This window comes from Trichosurus vulpecula, chromosome 6 (genome assembly GCF_011100635.1).
Source record: "Trichosurus vulpecula isolate mTriVul1 chromosome 6, mTriVul1.pri, whole genome shotgun sequence".
NCBI classification, from domain to species: Eukaryota; Metazoa; Chordata; class Mammalia; order Diprotodontia; family Phalangeridae; genus Trichosurus; species Trichosurus vulpecula.
The window spans coordinates 269,971,573-269,992,108 of record NC_050578.1 but is presented as its reverse complement, the minus strand read 5'-3'; the positions used below and the strand labels follow the sequence as shown (position 1 = coordinate 269,992,108).

Below are 20,536 nucleotides of genomic sequence, written 5' to 3'. Positions count from 1 at the left end.
TCATCATAGCTTTCAGGTAGACCAATAATTCTTAGATTGTCTATCCTGCATCTATTTTCGAGGCGAGTTGTTCAATCAATCAGATATTTCACATTTTCTTCTATTTTTTCATTCTTTAGATTTGATTGATTCTTGATGTCTCATAGTCATTAGCTTCCACTTGCCCAATTCTAATTTTTAATGTTTTGTTTTCTTCCATTATATTCTCTATCTCCTTTTCCATTTGGTTTATTTTACTTTTTAATGAGACGTTTTCTCCAATATGTTCTGATTCTCCTTAACCAATTCATTGAATTTACTTTTTAAAGATTTCTTTTCCTCCATGATTTTTTTCCAATTTTTTTTTACCTCCCTAATTTGGTTTTTAAATTCCTCCTTGAGTTCTTCTAGGAATTCTTTTTGGTCTGGTGACCACTTTCCTTTTTGAGGTTTCAGATGTGGGTGAAGTATCCATGCTGTCCTCTCCTGAACTGTTATTTTGACCTTCCCTTTCTCCATAATATGAATCAATGGTCTTTGAAAGCTTCTTCCTGTTTATTTTCGTGGTGCATTATTCCCTCCTGGTTTCTGAGGTGGATCTCTGCTTCTGGGGCTTAGGGAGCTCTGTCCCAGGTTTTTTTTGTGTTGTGATCTAGCTTTATGTGCTATGGCCTCAGGTTTTGTAAGGTGTGGGGGAGGGGTGTTCTGACTGCTGGGGGTCTCCTCTTCCCCAGATGTGTTCTGCAAGAGGGCTGCTCTCAGCAGTTACCTGTGCTTGTATCTGCCACTTCCCCTGGCTGTGCAAAGCTATGCCCAGGGTCCTGGTGTTGACTTTAATTAACTCCACCCCCCCCCCAGACCTCAGGAACTCTCATTGTACTGCTGGGGGGGGTTGCTTCTGGGATAGCTCTGTTCCTGCACTAGTGTCCTTATTCCACCACAATAGGGGCCCTCTCCCCCACTTCTCTCACTACTGAAATCTACCTTTGGTTCCTTTGTTTCTCCTGAGCTAGTATTCTCTGGGTTTATTCAAGGGAGGGATGAGAGGTGTTTTACCTGCACATCATGGCTCCTGGAAGTTCAAGAAGGCCAGTTTCAAACCTTTCGACTATGGGTTGGAGGGTTCCAGGCTAGCTTCTCCTATGGCCACTTGCTCTGCACTCTGACAGACTCCCGTGCTGGGCTGAGAAGCCTGGGGCTCAATAGTGGCTGTGCCTGGTGCTTTCGCCTTGGGCCTGTTCCTGCTCTGGCATTTTACTCACTCAGCCACCTCCCAGACTGGCATTATGGATGGATTCCTCTGCTGTTCACAGTTGCTTTGGTCTGGTGCCCTTGCACGTGCCCAGCACTCCTGCCCCTCTCATTCTACTACTGGCTTCTAACTCTCTCAAATCTTCTCAGATTCACATTTTTTAGACGTATCTGACAGAATTTGTGAGGAGCTCCAATAGTTTGTTCCTTTCACAACGCCATATTGACTCTACCCCCCCCCCCCCAAATTCTTCTTAAGCTCCTTTTGGAGCTCTGCACTCTTTTCCCCTTTTTCATATCAAGCAAATGACAATGGAAGAATAACAATGCCGGCAAACAATTATGTGTTTAGATGTTGAACTTACCACAAAAGCCATTTCATCTTTCTTTCACGAAATCATGAATTTTTTCCAAATATCTGTGATGTTTTGCATTCCAAGGTCTTTTCTAAAACCTGTGGTCACAAAGAATTCAGTACCTCCTACAAGTAGAAGCTTACCCTTTCTTCTCCATTAAATTTTGAAATGCTCAAAGACTGGGACTTTCTTTTCCTTTTTTGCATGTTGAGATCTCAGCACATTTCCTAGGACATTGAGGTTGTTTAAGAAATTTGTATTGATGGAGTTATACTTAGGGTAAATCTTACTCCTTGCAGCAAACTCTCATACATGTGTATATATATATATATATATAATTTCTATGTAAATCACTGACATTGTTGATAAAGTATTTATAAAGCAATGATGCAATTTAAGGAAAAGTAATTACAAATGACTAAGAGACTAAACATTTTGGAAAATCAATAATTCAAAATAATAGAACAGAGAATAATTTCAGTGGAAGAAATTATGACAGAAATGGCATAATGGTAAACCATAAGAAAATGAAATATGTACGCAATCTGAGGAATTTTTGGAACCAAATTTTTCAATAAAAACTAGAAAATAATTCTGGACACAGGATCTTGATGGCATCATTAACTGGAAAATATTCAAGAAAACTTGTACAGAGAGAATGAAAGTTTGGAATTAGAAGACTGAAAAGAGAAATGACATCTACATTCTTTTCATTGAGAAATGTTGTGGTAAGATTCCAGTATTAGAGGGGCAGCTAGGTGGTACAGTGAGTAGAGCACTGGACCTGGAGTCAGGAGGACTTGAGTTCAAATCCAGCCTCAGACACTTGACACACTTACTTAGCTGTGTGACCTTGGGCAAGTCACTTAACCCCAATTGCCTTGCCTTCCCCCCTCCAAAAAAAAAAAAAGACATGATAAAAAAAAGATTCCAGTATTAGAGGGGAAAAAGCAATATTGTAACATGCCAGAAATAGATGTTTTGTGTTCAGTCATCAACGCCTGTCAAACACTTCATGACTCTATGGACCATAGCATACCTGGCCCTTCTATTTTCCACTACAACTCAAAGTCTGTCCAAGTCAATGTTCATGGTTTCCATAAAACTATATTTTTTAATTTAAATTTATTTAACACATTTAGTTTTCAAAACTGATTTTCACAACAGTTTGAATTACTAATTTTCTCCCCATTTCAACCCTGCCCCCCACTCCAAGATGGCACATATTCTGGTTGCCCTGTTCCCCAGTCAGCCCTCCCCTCTATCACCCCCCTCCCCTCTCATCCCCTTTTCCCTTCCTTTCTGGTAGGGCAAGATAAATTTCTACGCCCCATTGCCTGTGTATCTTATTTTTTAGTTGCATGCAAAAACTTTTTTTTTGTTTTTGAACATCTGTTTTTAAAACTTTGAGTTCCAAATTCTCTCCCCTCTTCCCTTCCCACCCACCCTCCCTAAGAAGTCGAGCAATTCAACCTAGGCCACACGTGTATCATTATGTATAACCCTTCCACAATACTCATGTTGTGAAAGACTAACTACATTTTGCTCCTTCCCAACCCATTCCACTTTATTGAATTTTCTCCCTTGACCCTGTCCCCTTTTGAAAGTGTTTGCTTTGATTACCTCCACCCCCATCAGCCCTCCCCTCCATCATCCCCCCCCTTTTATTTTTTATTTTTTTTATCTTCCTCCCTCTTCTTTCCTGTGGGGTAAGATACCCAACTGAGTATGTCTGGTATTCCCTCCTCAGGCCAAATCTGATGAGAGCAAGGTTCACTCATCCCTCCTCACCTGCCCTCTCCCCTCCTCCCACAGAATTGCTTCCTCATGCCACCTTTATGCAAGATAATCCACCCCATTCTATCTCTCCCTATCTCCCTCTCTCAGTATGTTGCTCTCTCATCCCTTAATTTCGTTTTATTTCTTTTAGATATCTTCCCTTCATCTTCAACTCACCCTGTGTCTTCTCTCTCTCTTTTACATATATATATATATATATATATATATATATATACACACACACACACACACACATATATAGACACATATATATATAGACACATACATACACATACATACATATACACATAGATATATACATACATACACTTATATATATGCGTAAACATATATATATATATATATATATATATATGTATATATATGCATATTCCCTTCAACTACCCTAATACTGAGATCTCATGAATCATACACATCATCTTTCAATGTAGGAATGTAAACAAAACAGATCAACTTTAGTAAGTCCCTTGCAATTTCCGTTTCTTGATTACCTTTTCATGCTTCTCTTGATTCTTGTGTTTGAAAGTCAAATTTTCTATTCAGTTCTGGTCTTTTCACTGAGAAAGTTTGAAAGTCCCCTATTTTATTGAAAATCCATATTTTGCCTTGGAACATGATACTCAGTTTTGCTGGGTAGGTGATTCTAGGTTTTAATCCTAGCTCCATTGACCTCTGGAATATCGCATTCCAAGCCCTTCGATCTTTTAATGTAGAAGCTGCCAGATCTTGGGTTATTCTTATTGGGTTTCCACAATACTCAAATTGTTTCTTTCTGGCTGCTTGCAGTATTTTCTCCTTGATCTGGGAGCTCTGGGATTAGGTGACAATATTCCTAGGAGATTTCTTTTTGGGATCTATTTGAGGAGGCGATCGATGGATTCTTTCAATTTCTATTTTGCCCTGTGGCTCTAGAATATCAGGGCAGTTCTCCTTCATAATTTCTTGAAAGATGATATCTAGGCTCTTTTTTTGATCATGGCTTTCAGGTAGTCCAATAATTTTTAAATTATCTCTCCTGGATCTATTTTCCAGGTCAGTGGTTTTTCCAATGAGATATTTCACATTGTCTTCCATTTTTTCATTCCTTTGCTTCTGTTTTATAATATCCTGATTTCTCATAAAGTCACTAGCTTCCACTTGCTCCAATCTAATTTTTAAAGTAGTATTTTCTTCAGTGGTCTTTTGGACCTCCTTTTCCATTTGGCTAATTCTGCTTTTCAAGGCATTCTTCTCCTCATTGGCTTTTTGGAGCTCTTTTGCCATTTGAGTTAGTCTATTTTTTAAGGTGTTGTGTTCTTCAGTGTATTTTTCAGTATTTTTTTGGGTCTCCTTTAGCAAGTCATTGACTTGTTTTTCATGGTTTTCTCGCATCCTTCTCATTTCTCTTCCCAATTTTTCCTCTACTTCTCTAACTTGCTTTTCCAAATCCTTTTTGAGTTCTTCTATGGCCTGGGGCCAGTTCATGTTTTTCTTGGAGGCTTTTGTTGTAGGCTCTATGACTTTGTTGTCTTCTTTAGGCTGTATGTTTTGGTCTTCTTCGTCACCACAGAAAGAATCCAAAGTCTGAGACTGAATCTGGGTGTGTTTTCGCTGCCTGGCCACATTCCCAACCAACTAACTTGACCCTTGAGTTTTTCAGTGGGGTATGACTGCTTGTAGAGTAATGAGTTCTATATTCCACATTTGGGGGGGAGGTGCCAGCTCTGTCAGACCCGCACTACTCCTTCCCCAAGAACCCCCTGTCCAGACTGGGCTTAGATCTTCAGCAGGCTGTTGCACTCCTGCTCTGATCTGCCACTTAATTCCTCCCACCAGGTGGGCCTGGAGCAGGAAGTAACAACAGTTGTAGCTGCCCCACCTCCGCTGCCCCCGGGGTGGAAGCCGAACCAGGAACTCCTTCCACTCCCGCAGCTTTTCCCACTAACCTTCTCTGCAGTCTTTGGTGTTTGTGGGTCGAGGGGTCTGCTAACCGCCGCAGCTCACATATTCAGGGCGCTAGGGCCCCCTCCGCCCTGCTTCTGCTCTGGATGGTCCACGCCGCTCAGGCTGGTCTCTGCTCCACTCCGTTCCCAGCTCCCAGCTCCCAGCTCCGTGTGGGATAGACCTCACCCAGAGACCATCCAGGCTGTCCTGGGCTGGAGCCCTGCTTCCCTCTACTGTTCTGTGGGTTCTGCCGTTCTAGAATTGGTTCAGAGCCATTTTTTATAGGCTTTTGGAGGGACTCGAGTACGGAGCTCACTCTAGTCTGCTTACCAGCTGCCATCTTGGCCCCGCCCCCTCCACACTTGTAATTTTAATTGGCATTATTAACACTTTTTTTTACCATCACCTTATTTCTTGACAATCTTTTTTTCTTTCTAAGGAACCAATAAAAAACTAATACAAGCCTTAATTTATAGCCAAATAAAGAATCTGTTCTATAATTTTACTAGCATTCAAAGATTAGTTTGCTAGCATACAATTAATATTAGTTGTCATAATAGTACTTGCCTTGGTAATAGTTGTAGTAGTAGTAGTAGTGGTAGTAGTAGTAGGAGTAGGAGTAGGAGTAGTAGTAGTAGTAGTAGTAGAAATAGTGGTATTTATATTATCAAAATATAATTGTACATTTTATCATATATTTTATATTATATTTCTAAAATAATTACTGTGTATTGTACTAATAGCAATTAAATTATAAGTAATAACTATAATAAAATAATTATTTTTAGAAAAATAAGTCCTGATAGAATACTTACTCAGAGGCAGACACTGTGCTAGGTAAATTACAAGTATAATTTACTTTATCCTCATAACAAACCTCAGAGTTAGGTGTACAGTTATTTTCACTGTAGTATAATAACAGAAACTGAGACAAACAGATTTTAGTGACTTGCCCAAGATGACAAAGCCATTATGTGTTTGAGGCTAGATTTTATTTGAGGCCTTCCTGACTCTAGATCCAGCACTAAGTCAATTAACAGAGTTGTCTGGTTCTTAAAAGAGAAACAACAAAATCATTAAAACAATCAAACAGCCAGTCCACAGAAGGCTGGAGCATCTCCCTCTGATTTCTGAGCACAGAACCAAAGCTCCAAATGACCTCAGAAACTATCCTCAGTGGATGTGACTCTTGGTTCTTGGATTACATCAATCTCTGCTCTGGTCTGACTTTCCTCTACCAGACTATTTACTAATTGCATTTGGTAGCTCACAGATTGGTTATAGGGATCTCATGTCTCATTCACACCCAGACTAGACAACTCCTTTTAAAGTGTTTTATTTTTTTCTGTTGCATAACTTATTCTGAGTACATCATAAAACAAAGAAGCAATAATTGTGCAGTCCCTTTACTATTGCCTGTTATCATTTTTCTATTCAACCAAAGCTGTATTCTCATCTATTATTTAATCTTCCTCTTTCAAACAATGTAAAATCTTCAAAAAGTACAGAACAGAATAACTTTTTCTCTTACCCTAATTTCTTCTATAGCCTAAGATAATTCTGACCTTTGGTTCTCTTAGAACTATGCTTACAGGAGCATTTCATCTTTTATCTTGGTGATGTGTTACATGGCCTTTCTTCTTTCTCCTGTTTGTGTGATACCTACATCTGAGTTTGGGGTTGAGTTTTTCATGCTTCATCATTTCTCTATACTAGCAAGTCCTCTTTTTCTTCTGTGTTGGTATCATTTCTCATTTTGACTACTGAATTACTATCTTGGAACTTCCTATCTATCATGGGATGAATGTGCTAGATCTTTAAACCATAGAAATTTTCTCATCATTGGGTTTAGAAGGTGGCCTTCAAATCTAGACTGCTGATCAATCTGTACCCAAATGTCCTCTTTTTTATCATGTACCCTACTAACCCATGATAACTCCCTATGTGTCAGTTTCCCAACATTTCTACCACAGCAACACTTTCAAGCACAAAGAGTGATATCTAGGTTACAGTTACCCTTAATGGATTAATCTAAATTTGAAAAAAAGTGAATGAATCATTGAAGCAAGTGGACCCATATGCAAATATCAACTAGGCTACTCAGCTGTAGATGTTGATAGAAGTTAAAAATGATCACCTAGAAATCCCACAAAGCCCCTTGGCATTTTGAGTGTTGTGGCCCAGATCACTGTAAATGCCCCAAATTGAAGCAGATTTATTGAAATGGTCTTGCCATATAGGCTCATATTTAGAAACATATGTAAAAGGAATAACACCAACAACTTAAACAAGGTTTCTATATCAGAGTTGAAATAAATGCCTATTATCTGTGGTCATTTCATTGTTTTCACATGGAATTCAATGTAATTAAAATAAAAAAGAAACAAAAAATAGAGAATAAGAGGTAGTATTGAAGTCTCAGGTCTTTCCTGCTTCATCTATAGACCAGATAACAAACAAGTGAATGTTGTGAGTACACTGTGCTAATCCCAAGAGGGGAAGAGAAATATCACCTTCCAAGAAAGAACGGGGGTGTTTCCAAGTTCTGATTTATCATTTGCCTCTGACTGGAGCATTTGATGGAGAGCATGGGCGACTATATACACTGCTTTGTAAACATTAAAACTCAGTTCCATAATGATCTTGTCAAATTTTTCAAAAAGTACATCTCTCAAGGGAAAATCTTCTGGGCACATATTATAAGACATTTCTATATGACTTTTTTCTGAAAATTTGCAATTAAAGACTGACTCAAAGAAGGTCTTTAGGAAAATGTCCTCAGACTTCACACTGGGTTTCAGACTCCTTAGAAAATCTGTGAAACCAGGAATCTCTATCTGGGAATGAGAAAATAGTATTGTACCATGAAAATGGGTAAGCAGTTGTACTCTAGTATCAAAATAAATATCCCAAGCAGTGGTGGAGACAAATACCTTCCCATAAACTGCATAAATAGTGAATACATTAGCAAGTTCTTGAAGGGAGTCTGTATCTCCATAGATGAAAATCACAGTTGATGATGAAGCAGTGATCTTAGAAGAGAGTTCATAATATTCAACAATGTCAAACTTCGGGAGCACTCTTTCCTTAAAAGCCACACACAGACCATTCCTGTCCATCTCTTCTTTTAGATTACTGAAGAAACTTTCCCCTGTCCTATTATCTGAAAGAAGCAGTCCCACCCAAGTCCAGCCAAAATGGAGCATCAATTGGATGAATGCAAAGTGAAGAGTGGATTGGCTTCTGCCCATCTGATAGATATATGGATACTGGACCTTATCAGTCAGGAGAAGATCAAATAGGCCATAGGTGATCTAAATGGAAAAGGAAGAAGACTGGAATGGTGATTCAATTCCTTTAAAGAAGTTCCTTTAGAGTCATGTTACAAAATTACACTATTATGGAATGTAAAAATGTGAAGGAAATTCTAAAACTGTACCTGATCAAAAATACTTTCTCCAGTGTCTCCATCAAGCAAGTACTAAGTCTCTGCTTGAAACATTTCGATGAGGGAAAACTCAGTTCCCTCCAAAATGACCATTCTTCTTTTAGACAACACTACCAGTTAGAATATTAAAAAAACTTTCTCCTGTACTCTGTTTAGGGGAGGTCCCCCATTTATTAAAGGGGGGATAAATGTAAATTTTAATTAAGATGTTCATGACTTCCCAACGTGCCTTGCTTATGCTTAGACAAAGTCAGTATGTTTCCAACAGTTGGATGCTCATCGCAGGATCAATATAACATCAGAAGAAAGAGGTATTTCACACATAGAATGGGTGGCACCCCCATTTTTTTGCAGTGGGCCCTATTATCTGCAGGTGAAAATTTCCTTCTTCAGACTGCTAATTTCCCAGGAATATTTAATCCTTGGGATCACAGGAACATAAATAAAGGGGGAAAAGGGAAGGGAAATGGCCATAGACAGCACAAGTTAGGTGCCTGAGCTAGGTGGGGGAGTTCTGTTTGTCATGTCTGCATTCGATCCATGTTGAGAAATAAGATTTGCTTGGAATGGGGAAAAGAGCTCTTAAAATATTTGACTTAGGTGAGGAGAATGGATTTCTCCTAGTGCTTTGAAGAAAAGCACTGGTGGGTTGACCCAGGGAAAGTGCTGCTCTACACCCTGGAACAAGCTCTCAAGAAATCCTGAACAAGAAACAGGGAGTCCTTGGGAAGATTGGCTCTGTTGAGTTCTCGGGGTTGAGGGAGGACAAGAAAACATAAAGGAAGAGAGCTCTTAGAAGTTATGACTGAAATCGAAAGAGAAGAAAGCCGGGAGCTCTCAATTAAGATTTGATTAGGTCCTAAAGGCTTAAAAAAATCTGTGTGTTTGTATTAACTCTAACATTAATCAAAGTGTTTTAAAAACTTTAGAAGTAAAGGGGAACTTCTGTATGATTGGATGATCACTTTAGGGATTCAGTGGTCTGTGTAGAATGTGATTAAACTGCTAGTCATTTAATTCTTAGGTTTTAAGGTAAAAAGCAGTTGGAGAAGAAGCCTGGTGAGTATAATATTATATTTTTTCATTTATTTTAAATGTCTGAAGTAGTTTGGGTCAAGATTAGGGAAAGAAAGATTTAAATTGGGATGCAGAGGGTAAAAGTTTAAGTAAAAGTTGGGAAAGAGAGATAGAAGCTACAGATAAAGAGATTTAGGTGGGAGTTGTAGAATGGCAGCTTGGCTTCTCTTAGCTGCCACGTGCTCTAGGTCACCCCCTACCCCCCTTCCACCTTAGAAGTCTGGGTATGTCAATCAGGAGCTAAAGCTAAAAGAAACTTGTAATCTGATTGGAAAATAGGGCTGATTAGTTAGTGATGAAAGCTTTTATTCAATCTAGGGTATTGACTATGAGAAAGATTTTGATTTGTATAATCATTAAACTTTGCCCATGTAAGGTATGACTGAATTTTGTTTCCACAGAGATTATATAAAAATATGAAGCTTTACTGTTGGCTAGTGGTAGGAAATTAAACTGCCTTCTGAAGCAGTTGAGGAAGCTGGCCACCTCAAAATTAGCATATATAAAAGTCAGGCTTTTTTGTTCCCAAAGGGACTACCAGGCCCAAAGTAATTTACCTATGGCTGATATCTTTATCATGGATAATCCTGTGTTGCTCTTCAAATCACCTTTGTCAATCCTCCTCAGCCAGTGAAAGGGATCCCCCTCTCCTAATGAGGCAGACAAAGGGAGGGGAAACTAAAAATATTTTAGCTTGGTCCTTTTGCTTGAAAGGGAAGTGGCCCACCTTTTTCAAATTCCTTAGGCCTTTTGTTAATTCAAACCTTTTTGTAAAAACTCTGAAGAATTGGAGTCAAGGATTGGAATGCCTAAAGTGGACTTTCTTGAAAGCTGACCAATGATGTTCAAGATGCCAAATTCAAATCTGGGTGGTTCATAAAAGCAAATAATGATATGAAATAAAGTTTTATTTTTTTATAAGTTCATTCATGGACAGGCAAATATTCCTAATACTTGAGCCAGAGGTAATGGGTAGCTCAGAAGAGCTGTTCAGTGCAGAAGAATATACAGCTAAATGAATAAAATGCATTTAAGGTATTAATGTATTAATATATAAATACCAGAGTTATTAGGATCAATAATTTCAATATATGATAAACTGAAAATGTAATTGGAGTCAATGTTTTTCTAAATTGTATTTTTAGACTTCTCTTAGGCTGTAAGATTTGAGAGACCCTTGTGTGGTCTGAGTAATATATGAATTGGTCTTTTAAAAAAAGAGTGTAATAAAAATTTGATAGTTTGAAACTGTTATATTTGGATATGCAAGCTTCTAAATACATAAAAATGTTTATAGCATTAAATTTGTATGGTTCAAACATACATGTTTATGGTTTAAATGTTGTTAAAATTGTACTATCAGAGAAAAATGATGAATGGGTTAAAAAGCTGTTACTCAGTTAAAATTGCTTTGCTATTACTTAATATCATTTGTGAGATTATTAATTAAGACTTTGTGACAATCTCCTGCTGTAATTGCTATGTACAAGAGGTTTTGTGAATAGAAAATTTGGAAACTTTGTGATATCTGGAAATTCTGTAATAGCAAGGAACTGAGTTGTTATAATACTTTGAAAAATAAAGGGGTGTGATTTTCAAGCCTGTATCATCTAAAGATATCTTTATGTATGTTAATCTGGAGGTTTGTGGACTAATTCGTGATGACACTTAGGGAATTTTTGAATGAATACCAATGTTTAAAGGTTATTTTGCTTTAAGAAGGAGAGAGACACATTTCATTTTAAAACAGTCCAAATAATTTTTCTTCATGAAAGTTTAGTGACAATCCCTGTTTATATCAGGATGTTTTGTAAAATCTTTTGTATAATTTTCAGAAGGCCTGCTGAATTTCCATTTGTAGGCTAATTGGTTGTGGTCCAAACCTACTGCGAATTTTCCAAGTTTCTGGGTGAGAACTTTATGCTTGGGGAATTAATGCTTATCTATAGAAGCCTTGGGGGAGGGTGGTTAAAGCATGTGTTTTAAGTATCCCAAGAAAGGTCCATTCAATGTCTTATTCTAGATTTTTGAGTAAGGAGTTTTGAAACCACAGTCTGTGCATTCCTTACTCCTCCCTCTCTGCCCCCACTTAGTTTAGATAAGAAGAAATCATCTTACCTTTGCCCACCTGTCAGAAGGGAAGGAAGGGAGAGGAGCAGCAGTTACTAGGATTTAAGTTTTACTGAGAAAGAGAATAGCAGGGGTCAGATAACAGCCCCACCCCCCACCCCCACTTCCCCTTCCCAACCTGGCTTTTTAAAGTCAGCAAAAAGTGATGAGTTTTTAGGATAAGATTAGGTTTTGAGGATGTGGGTCTTAAGGATACAGTTTTTATCAGTGAAACTTGCCATGTGATGCCACTCTCAGGGGGAGATGATATGATGCTTTTTAAGGGCAGGTTTCTGTAACTAGAAATAAGCAGGTAGTGACAAAAGGAAAGGTATCTGCCAGAATCTGTTACCATTGTAAAAGAAGTTGGTTTTATGGGTAAAAATGGAAAAATTGGATAAATGCAAATATGTGAAAGATAGTGTTGTTTCTGGATATTGGTGGGAGTAGTTTGGACAAAGGGAAAAGAAGTCTGTGAAATAAAGAATTCAAACATAAGTTTGAATCATTATCCCATAGACTAAGGCTGCAATTTAAAGTTATATTGTATCTATGTGGGACAGAGTCCTTACATGTTTTAAAGTGATATAAGAGCAATTAGGTATTAATACAAATAGTGTAATTAATTACTGAAACTAAATCAGAGACATCTTCATTTTAGGGAAAAAAATTCAATATAAGTCTCTTTAAGAGAGATAAGTTGTAGAATATTTTTGTATTGATGGGAAAAGTTACATGTGGATTTGAATTCATTTCATCTTCTAAAACAAAGATAAAGTTATATGGTTCAGTTCTTTCAGAACAGGCATAATTAGAGAAGAATAGAAAAATAGAGGAGAAACCGATGCAAACGTGTTAGAGCAAGAATTTATGATCTTAATGGGAAGATTTTATGAACAAGGGAGGAAATGCATGCAAGCTATTTAGAGCTAGCTTTAAGGATGTTCCTTAAGCAGTGTTCCTTAAGCAACCGATTATTGGAACTTGCTATTCAGACTCAATGGGACTATTAACTGACTGTTTTTCTGAGTCCAACTCCAGGTGTGAATATCAAGGAAGGCTGACCCAAGATGCCAGCAGCCCTGTGGGAGAGCAGGCATGAGCTGCAGGTGTGATTTCATGGTAAAGTTGAGAGGGCAGCTGTTCAGCATGTGCTGAGGGGGGACCTTCTTGACTTGATCCCCTTAACTGAAATCTGGCAGACTTTAAGCTTGGCTCGATGCAGCTTGCAGTTTGACACAAACTCTGCCTGCAGTTGATAGGAATCTAGGGAAAATATGCCCCCTTACTCTAAGTCCCTACTCTCTAGGTGGCAAATTTCTACAATCAGAAGGTTTTGTAAGTACAGTAACAAATCTATTAAAATAATTGATTATGGAACATCTTAGGTTACTATAGGACTGGAACTAGCATTCCTGCATAAGTCAGGGTAGTTTATAAGGGCCTTGGGTAGGGTCTTGTATAAGTTAGGATTTTTCTTGGTGATGGTATGGAGACAATTAGGTCAAGGGCTTGTGAAAATATTATTTTGTTATTTGGTTAATATCATGCTTGTCTAAAGCTTTGTTACAATTAGTAATGTTAAGAGAAGAATGGCTTGTGATTTATTTTGTAAATGCCACCAAACAAACATGACACAACTAAAAGTTTATGATGTTATATATACTGGGTTAAGAATTGGTTATGTATGTACTGGAGCCTGTTAATTCCTTAGTGAAATATCATCCTCCCCGTGAGGAAATTAATAATGAGTTATAGTATAAGAAAGTATAAGAAACTGAGTTCTGATGTGAATTTCTTAAACATGACAATTGGCCAAAGTTCCAATTTTGAATTTGTAAAAATGATTAGGGTATAAGGATTAGAAATGGTAACTTAAAATTGTGCCAAGGTAACTTTTGTAGGAGAATGGAAAGAAAGTTTGTTCTTACAAGAAGGCAAGAAGAAGATGCTGGAGATGGCTGGAACAAATAGCAAGGACCTGAAGACTTCACTGATGTTGTTCCCTGCTAGACAGCCTTCTGGGAAGTGACTTTTGAATCTTAAAGGGACAATTGCATTATCGTTTTCTTTTGGGTCTCTGTGTCTGTGTTTACAAAGGGGACTGCCCCCTTTGATTTGTCAATGTGGGGATCAACCTTTACCCCTTCCCATATTTACTTAAAGAGGTGATGGTTTAGGGGAAAAATTCAAATGAGAAAGAGAGTAAAGGAGGATTAAAATGTGGAAACAAAAATTTGAATAAAAGAAGAGGGGGGAAATTGTAAGAAATGGTGTGAGTTTTGAGCAGAGCCAGGAGAACATTATACACAACCACAGATATATGGATTCCGTGAGGACCAAACCTGACATACTTCACTCTTCTCAGCAACGTAAGGTGCAAGGACAACTCCAGGGGACTCACAATGGAGAATGCTATCTTCATACAGAGAAAGAACTGTGAAGTTTGAATGCAGATTGAGGCACACTACATGCGCACCTTTTTTCTTCTCTTTTGTTTTTGTTTTTGGGTTTTTTTTTTGGTTCTGTCTCTTCTTTCTCATGATTCATTCCATTGGTCATAATTCTTCTCCACAACTTGACTAGTGTATAAATTAATTCAATGCGAAGTTATACATGGTAGTTATATGAGATTCCATGCCATCTTGGGGAGGGAGGGTGGAGGGAGGGGAGAAAATCTGGAAATCAAAATTATGTAGAGCCATGTGTGGTAAACTAAAAATAAAAAAAAAATAAAAAAGGAGCTAAGACACAATATTTCAAGAAATTATCAAGAAAGCAAGAAAAGAGGCCACTAGAACCACAAGAAACATTGACAATTACCTCATCAGTAACTCATAGCAACAGTGGGAAATGTGGATTTGTAGTACCTTATATATAAGTGACTAAAAAGGGACAATGTGGATTATGATGGAGTTGTTGTATGGGGTATATTTGAATATCCTAGAAACAGAGGATAAAATAGAAATGGGAAGAATCCAATAATCACCTCCTGAAAGAGATCCCAAAGTAAAAATCCCCAGTAATGTTAGAGCAAAATTCCAGACATCACAGGTCAAGGAGAAGACTGCTTTTGTAGCAAAATCCAGGAGATATAATTTGTGGCTAATTAATAATCAGTTTTAGTATTGATGTCTAGCAGATAACTAATACAATGATGGTCACTTGGCTTTCTCTTGTATACCAAAGATAAGTCATGGAAATCTTTTAATGCTTATATGCCCTGGAAAGAACGAGTTGTCCTGTTAGGTGGAAATCAACCCTGTGTGATTTAGAATTAATGAGAGAATAGGAATAGACATTGTAGTGAAAAGTGGGCTTAGTCTAATGAGGAGATAGAGCTATGAAGATCATCATATTACTCATGGACAAAGAGAGACTCATCCCAAGCCACACCACACACGCCTGCCTTAGGCAAGCTATACAAAAGATCCTTTTGTATAGGATTGACCTAGGTCATGAATAGTGCACAATGGTGGGTTAAGAATTCCACTAGGTGTGATGGTTTCAATGGGGTGAATTTTTTGGGCAGTGGTAGAAATGCCCTTGAAAATTGGACTTTCAGTGAAGGAATAGAAAAGGAAAAAAAAAAACTTGGATCCTGACCAACACGCCCCCCCCATTAACTGGTTATTAATATAGGATAGAGATAACCATTTCCCTAATTGCAAGTGGCCAGAAAGAAAACCAAAATCTAATATTGTGGAGCTGCAATCAGTATTATATTTGATTAAAAAGTTTTGACCTTAAAGAATCATAGGTTTGGAACAGGTTATTCTGGAAGTCAAAGGAACTATGATGAGAAACAATGAAATGAGTCTAATTCTTCAGGGGAAAAATGGGTATAAACATGTAAATTACCATATGAGGAAGTAGCATCGAAAGTGGACAAGAGAAAAAGACAGCAGTTGATAGAAGGGAGGGCATATTAGGGGAGGCAACAGTCAGAAGCAAAAGAGACTTTTGATGTGGGATACAATCAAAAAAAGGGAAAAGTATAAATAGGCAGCAAAACGATGAAGGGAAATACACAGTAGTCATAACTGTGAATAGAAATAGACTGAACTCATGAAACAGAAAAGCATAGCAAAGTACTTAAAACAAACATAATCCTACAATATTTTGTTTACAAAGGAAAAGATTTGAAGCAGAGAGACAGACACAGAGTCAATGTAAGGAGCTGGCCCAGAATCTATTAGTTCAAATAAAATCTATCAGTTCAAATGTATCAGTTGAAGTACAAACAAGCTAGGGGAGGAATCATGATCTCATACAAAGCAAACGAAAAACTGCATCAAATTAGAAGAGACAAGGATAGAAAATATATCTTACTAAGAGATACCATAGATCAATCCTGAACATATTGCACCAAATGATACAGCATCCACATTTTTCACTGTTTTTTTAATTTTATCATTTTTATATAATATTTTATTTTTCAACACAGATTCCCGCAAGATTTTGAGTTATAAATTGTCTCCCCATTTCTACCCCCCCTCCCTTCCAAGATGCTGTATATTCTGATTGCCTCATTCCCCAGTCAGCCCTCCCTTCTGTCACCCCACTCTACCCCCATCCCTTTTCCCCTTACTTTCTTGTAGGGCAGGATAGATTTCTATGCCACATTCCCTATATATCTTGTTTCCAAGCTGCATGCAAAAATAACATTTTTTGAGCATCTGCTATTAAAACTTTGAGTTCCAAATTCTCTTCTCTCTTCCCTTCCCACCCACCCTCCCTAGGAAGGCAAGCAATTCAACATAGGTCACACATGTATTTTTATCTAAAAGACTTCTACAATACTCATGTTTTGAAAGGCTAACTATATTTCCTTCCATCCTAACCTGTCTGCCTTTATTCAATTTTCTCCTTTGACCCTGTCCCTTTTCAAAATTGTTTGCTTTTGATTACCTCCTCCCCCTATCTGCCCTCCCTTCTATAATCTCCCCTTTTCTATCCTCTTCCCCTTACTTTCCTGTGGAATATGATACCCAATTGAGTGTGTGTGCTCTTCCCTCCTCAAGTCAAATCTTATGAGAGGAAGATTCACTCTTTTCCTTTCACCTGCCCCCTCTTCCCTTCCAACAGAACTGCTTTTTCTTGCCACTTTTGTGTGAGATAATTTACCCCATTATATCTCTCCCTTTCTCGCTCTCTCCATATATTCCTCTCTCACCTCTTAATTTAATTTTAATTTATTAGATATCTTCCCTTCATATTCAGCTCACTCGGTGACCTCTCTCTCTCTGCATATACATATATATGTATATATGTATGTATGTATGTATGTATGTATATTCCCTTCAACTACCTTAATACTGAGAAAGATCTCATGAATTGCACATATCATCTTTCCATGTAGGAATGTAAACAAAACAGTTCAATTTTAGTAAATCCCTTATGAATTCTCTTTCTTGTTTACCTTTTCATGGTTCTCTTGATTCTTGTATTTGAAAGTCAAATTTTCTATTCAGCTCAGACCTTTTCATTGAGAAAGCTTGAAAGTCCTCTATTTAATTGAAAATCCATATTTTGCCTTGGGGCATCATACTCAGTTTTTCTGGATAGGTGATTTTTGGTTTTAATCCTAGCACCTTTGACCTCTGCAATATCATATTCCTTGCCCTTCCATCTCTTAAGGTAGAAGCTGCTAGATCTTGTGTTATCCTGATTGTGTTTCTACAATATTTCAATTGTTTCTTTCTGGCCGCTTACAGTATTTTCTCCTTGACCTGGGATCTCTGGAATTTGGCAACAATATTCCTAAGAGTTTTCTTTTGGAATATTTTTCAAGAGGTGATATGTGGATTCTTTCAATTTATATTTTACCCTCTGGTTCTAGAATATCAGGGCAGTTTTCCTTGTAAATTTCTGAAAGATGATGTCTATGCTCTTTTTTTTGAGCTTGGCTTTCAGGTAGTATAATAATTTTTAAATGATCTCTCCTGGATCTACTCTCCAGGTCAGTGGTTTTTCCAATGAGTTATTTCACATTGCCTTCCTTTTTTCCCATTCCTTTGGTTCTGTTTTATAACATCTGCATTTCTCATTAAAGTCACTAGCTTCCACTTGTTCCAATCTAATTTTTAAGGTGGCATTTTCTTCAGTGGTCTTTTAGACCTCCTTTTCCATGTGGCTAATTATGCCTTGTAAGGCATTCTTCTCCTCATTGGCTCTTTGGAGTTCTTTGGCCATTTGAGTTAGTCTATTCTTTAAAGGGTTATTTTCTTCAGTATTTTTTTGGGTCTCCTTTAGCAAGTCATTGACTTGTTTTCCATGGTTTTCTTCCATCACACACATTTCTTGTCCCAATTTTTCCTCTACTTCTCTTACTTGCTTTTCCAAATCCTTTTTGAGCTCTCATGGGCTGAGGCCCATATTTTCCTTGGAGGTTTTTGATATAGGCAGTTTGACTTTGTGGACTTCTTCTGGCTGTATGTTTTGATCTTCTTTGTCACCAAAAAAGGAATCCAGAGTTTGAGTCTGAGGCTGAATTTGAGTCTGTTTGTTTTCACTGCCTGCTCATGTTCCCAGCCAACTACTTGACCCTTGAGCTTTTTGTAAGGGTATGACTGCTTGTATAGCAGATAGTACTTTGTCCCAAGCTTTAGGGTCCAAGTGCCACTGTTTTCAGAGGTACTTCTACTCCACCATCACGACAGGCTCTGTCATAGCAGTGCTCCTCCTCCCCCAAGAACCACCAACCAGGACTGCAATTCAGATCCAAGCAGGGCACAGCAAGAGAACCTACCTCTATGCCCACAAAGCACTCCTTGCACTCCCGCTGTGATCTGCTGCTCTATTTCTCCCACCATGTGAGCCAGGGACTCAGGGAGCAGCTGATGCTGGAACTCTAGAAGGGGCCTCAGGAGTTTTCTGCTGCTGCCACCACCACTGCTGCACCACCTCTGCCACCCCAAGGGATGGGGTTGTCCAGTCTCAACTTGATCCCGCAGTTTCCCACTCACCTGCTCTTTGGCTTTTGTGGGTTAAGAAGTCTTGTAAGTGCCACAGCTTAATGATTCATCGCTCTAAGGTCTATTCCAGGTGGCTGACTCCTGATCTGGTATATCCTGTTGGGGCCCACCGGTAGGCAGCACTCTGCTCCCAGCACCACGTAATAGACCCTTCCTAGTGACCATCCAGGCTCTCCTGGACTGGAAAACTGCTATTTCATTGTTTTTGCAGCTCTAGAATTTGTTTAGAGCCATTTTTATAAGTATTTGGAAGAATTTGGGGGCTAGCTTAAGCAAGGCCCTGCTTTCCAGCTGCCATCTTGCCTCTGCTCCCCAGCATCCACATTTTAAATAAAATCTTAACACTTTCAGGAGTAAATTAACAATTAAATTATGCTGGTGAGGGACTTGAACTTTCTCCTTTCTGAACTGTACATATCTAAGCATAAAATAAAGAAGAAAGATTGAATAGATTTTTATCTGAATAGAATTATAGAAAAGTGAAACATGAAAGATGTCTGAGGAAACCTACATGTCAGTGGAGAGGAAAATTTATTTTTCTCAGTGCCACCTACACAAAAATTGACCATGTATTCATGCTTAGTAAAACTCATGACCAACTGCCAAAAAACAGAAAGACTGAATACATCCTTCTCAGGTCATAATGCGATAAAAATCATATTCAAAAAAGGGCCACAAAAAGAGAGATTAAAAATTGACTGGAAACTAAACTAATACAATGAAGGAGTGAGTCAAAGAACAAATCTGAGAAAGAGTCAAAAGTTTGATTAATAAGAATGATAACAATGAGAAGAAAAAAACCTGAAATCTATGGGATTGAGCCAAACCAATACTTAGAAGAAAATTTTTTTTCTAAATATTTTCTTCAGCAGATCAAGAAACTTGGCATAAAACTAAAAAGAAAACATACAAACAAAAATCCAAAAAAGAAAAAGTACAAATTGAAAATGACAAATTAAACACCAAAGTGGAAATCTTGAAAGACAAAGGAAATATGTGCATAACTGAAGGTAAGAAAATCGTTAAGTTAATAAATGAAACAAGAAACTAATCTTATGCTTAAAAATGAAATACATTAACCATTTGTTAATTTGCTTTAAAAAAACAGATTACCACCATCAAAAATAAAAAGGGTTAAAACAACATGAAATAAGTGAAAATTAAAGGAATTAGTAGAAGCTAATTTGATCAAAATGAAGTCAAAAAAATCTGACAATCTAGCTGAAATGGATGAATTTTAAGAAAATTATTAAGTTGTTTAGACTAAAAAAAGATGAAATAGAGTACTTAAATAATCATACCTTAATATATATATACATATATACACATGTAAATATATATATATATTATATATGTATATGCGCATATGCCATGGATGAACCCAAGAAAAAAATACCAGGGCAAATGGATTCATAACTTAATTCTACCAACTATTTGAAGAACAATTGATTTCAACACATAATAATTTATTTGGAAAAACATAGGACAAAAAGGGCCACTATTAAACTCCCTTTATTAGAAAAACATTGTGCTGATGCCTAAACCAGGAAAAGCACAAAAGGAAAAAGAAAATCATTTTATGACAGAGAAAAGCAGAGTGAGAGGTTTCATGTATA

At 37.6% G+C, this 20,536-nt stretch overlaps 1 protein-coding gene across 1 annotated transcript in view; it reads right to left on the bottom strand.

Moving 5' to 3' along the window:
- Nucleotides 1-20,536, bottom strand: part of LOC118853294 (vomeronasal type-2 receptor 26-like) — a 95,467-nt gene that overhangs the window by 10,144 nt on the left and 64,787 nt on the right. The window contains exon 3 of the mRNA XM_036763313.1: nt 7,823-8,623. Within this exon, the coding sequence (XP_036619208.1) occupies nt 7,823-8,623 (801 nt within the window). The remainder of the gene's footprint in view (nt 1-7,822; nt 8,624-20,536) is intronic.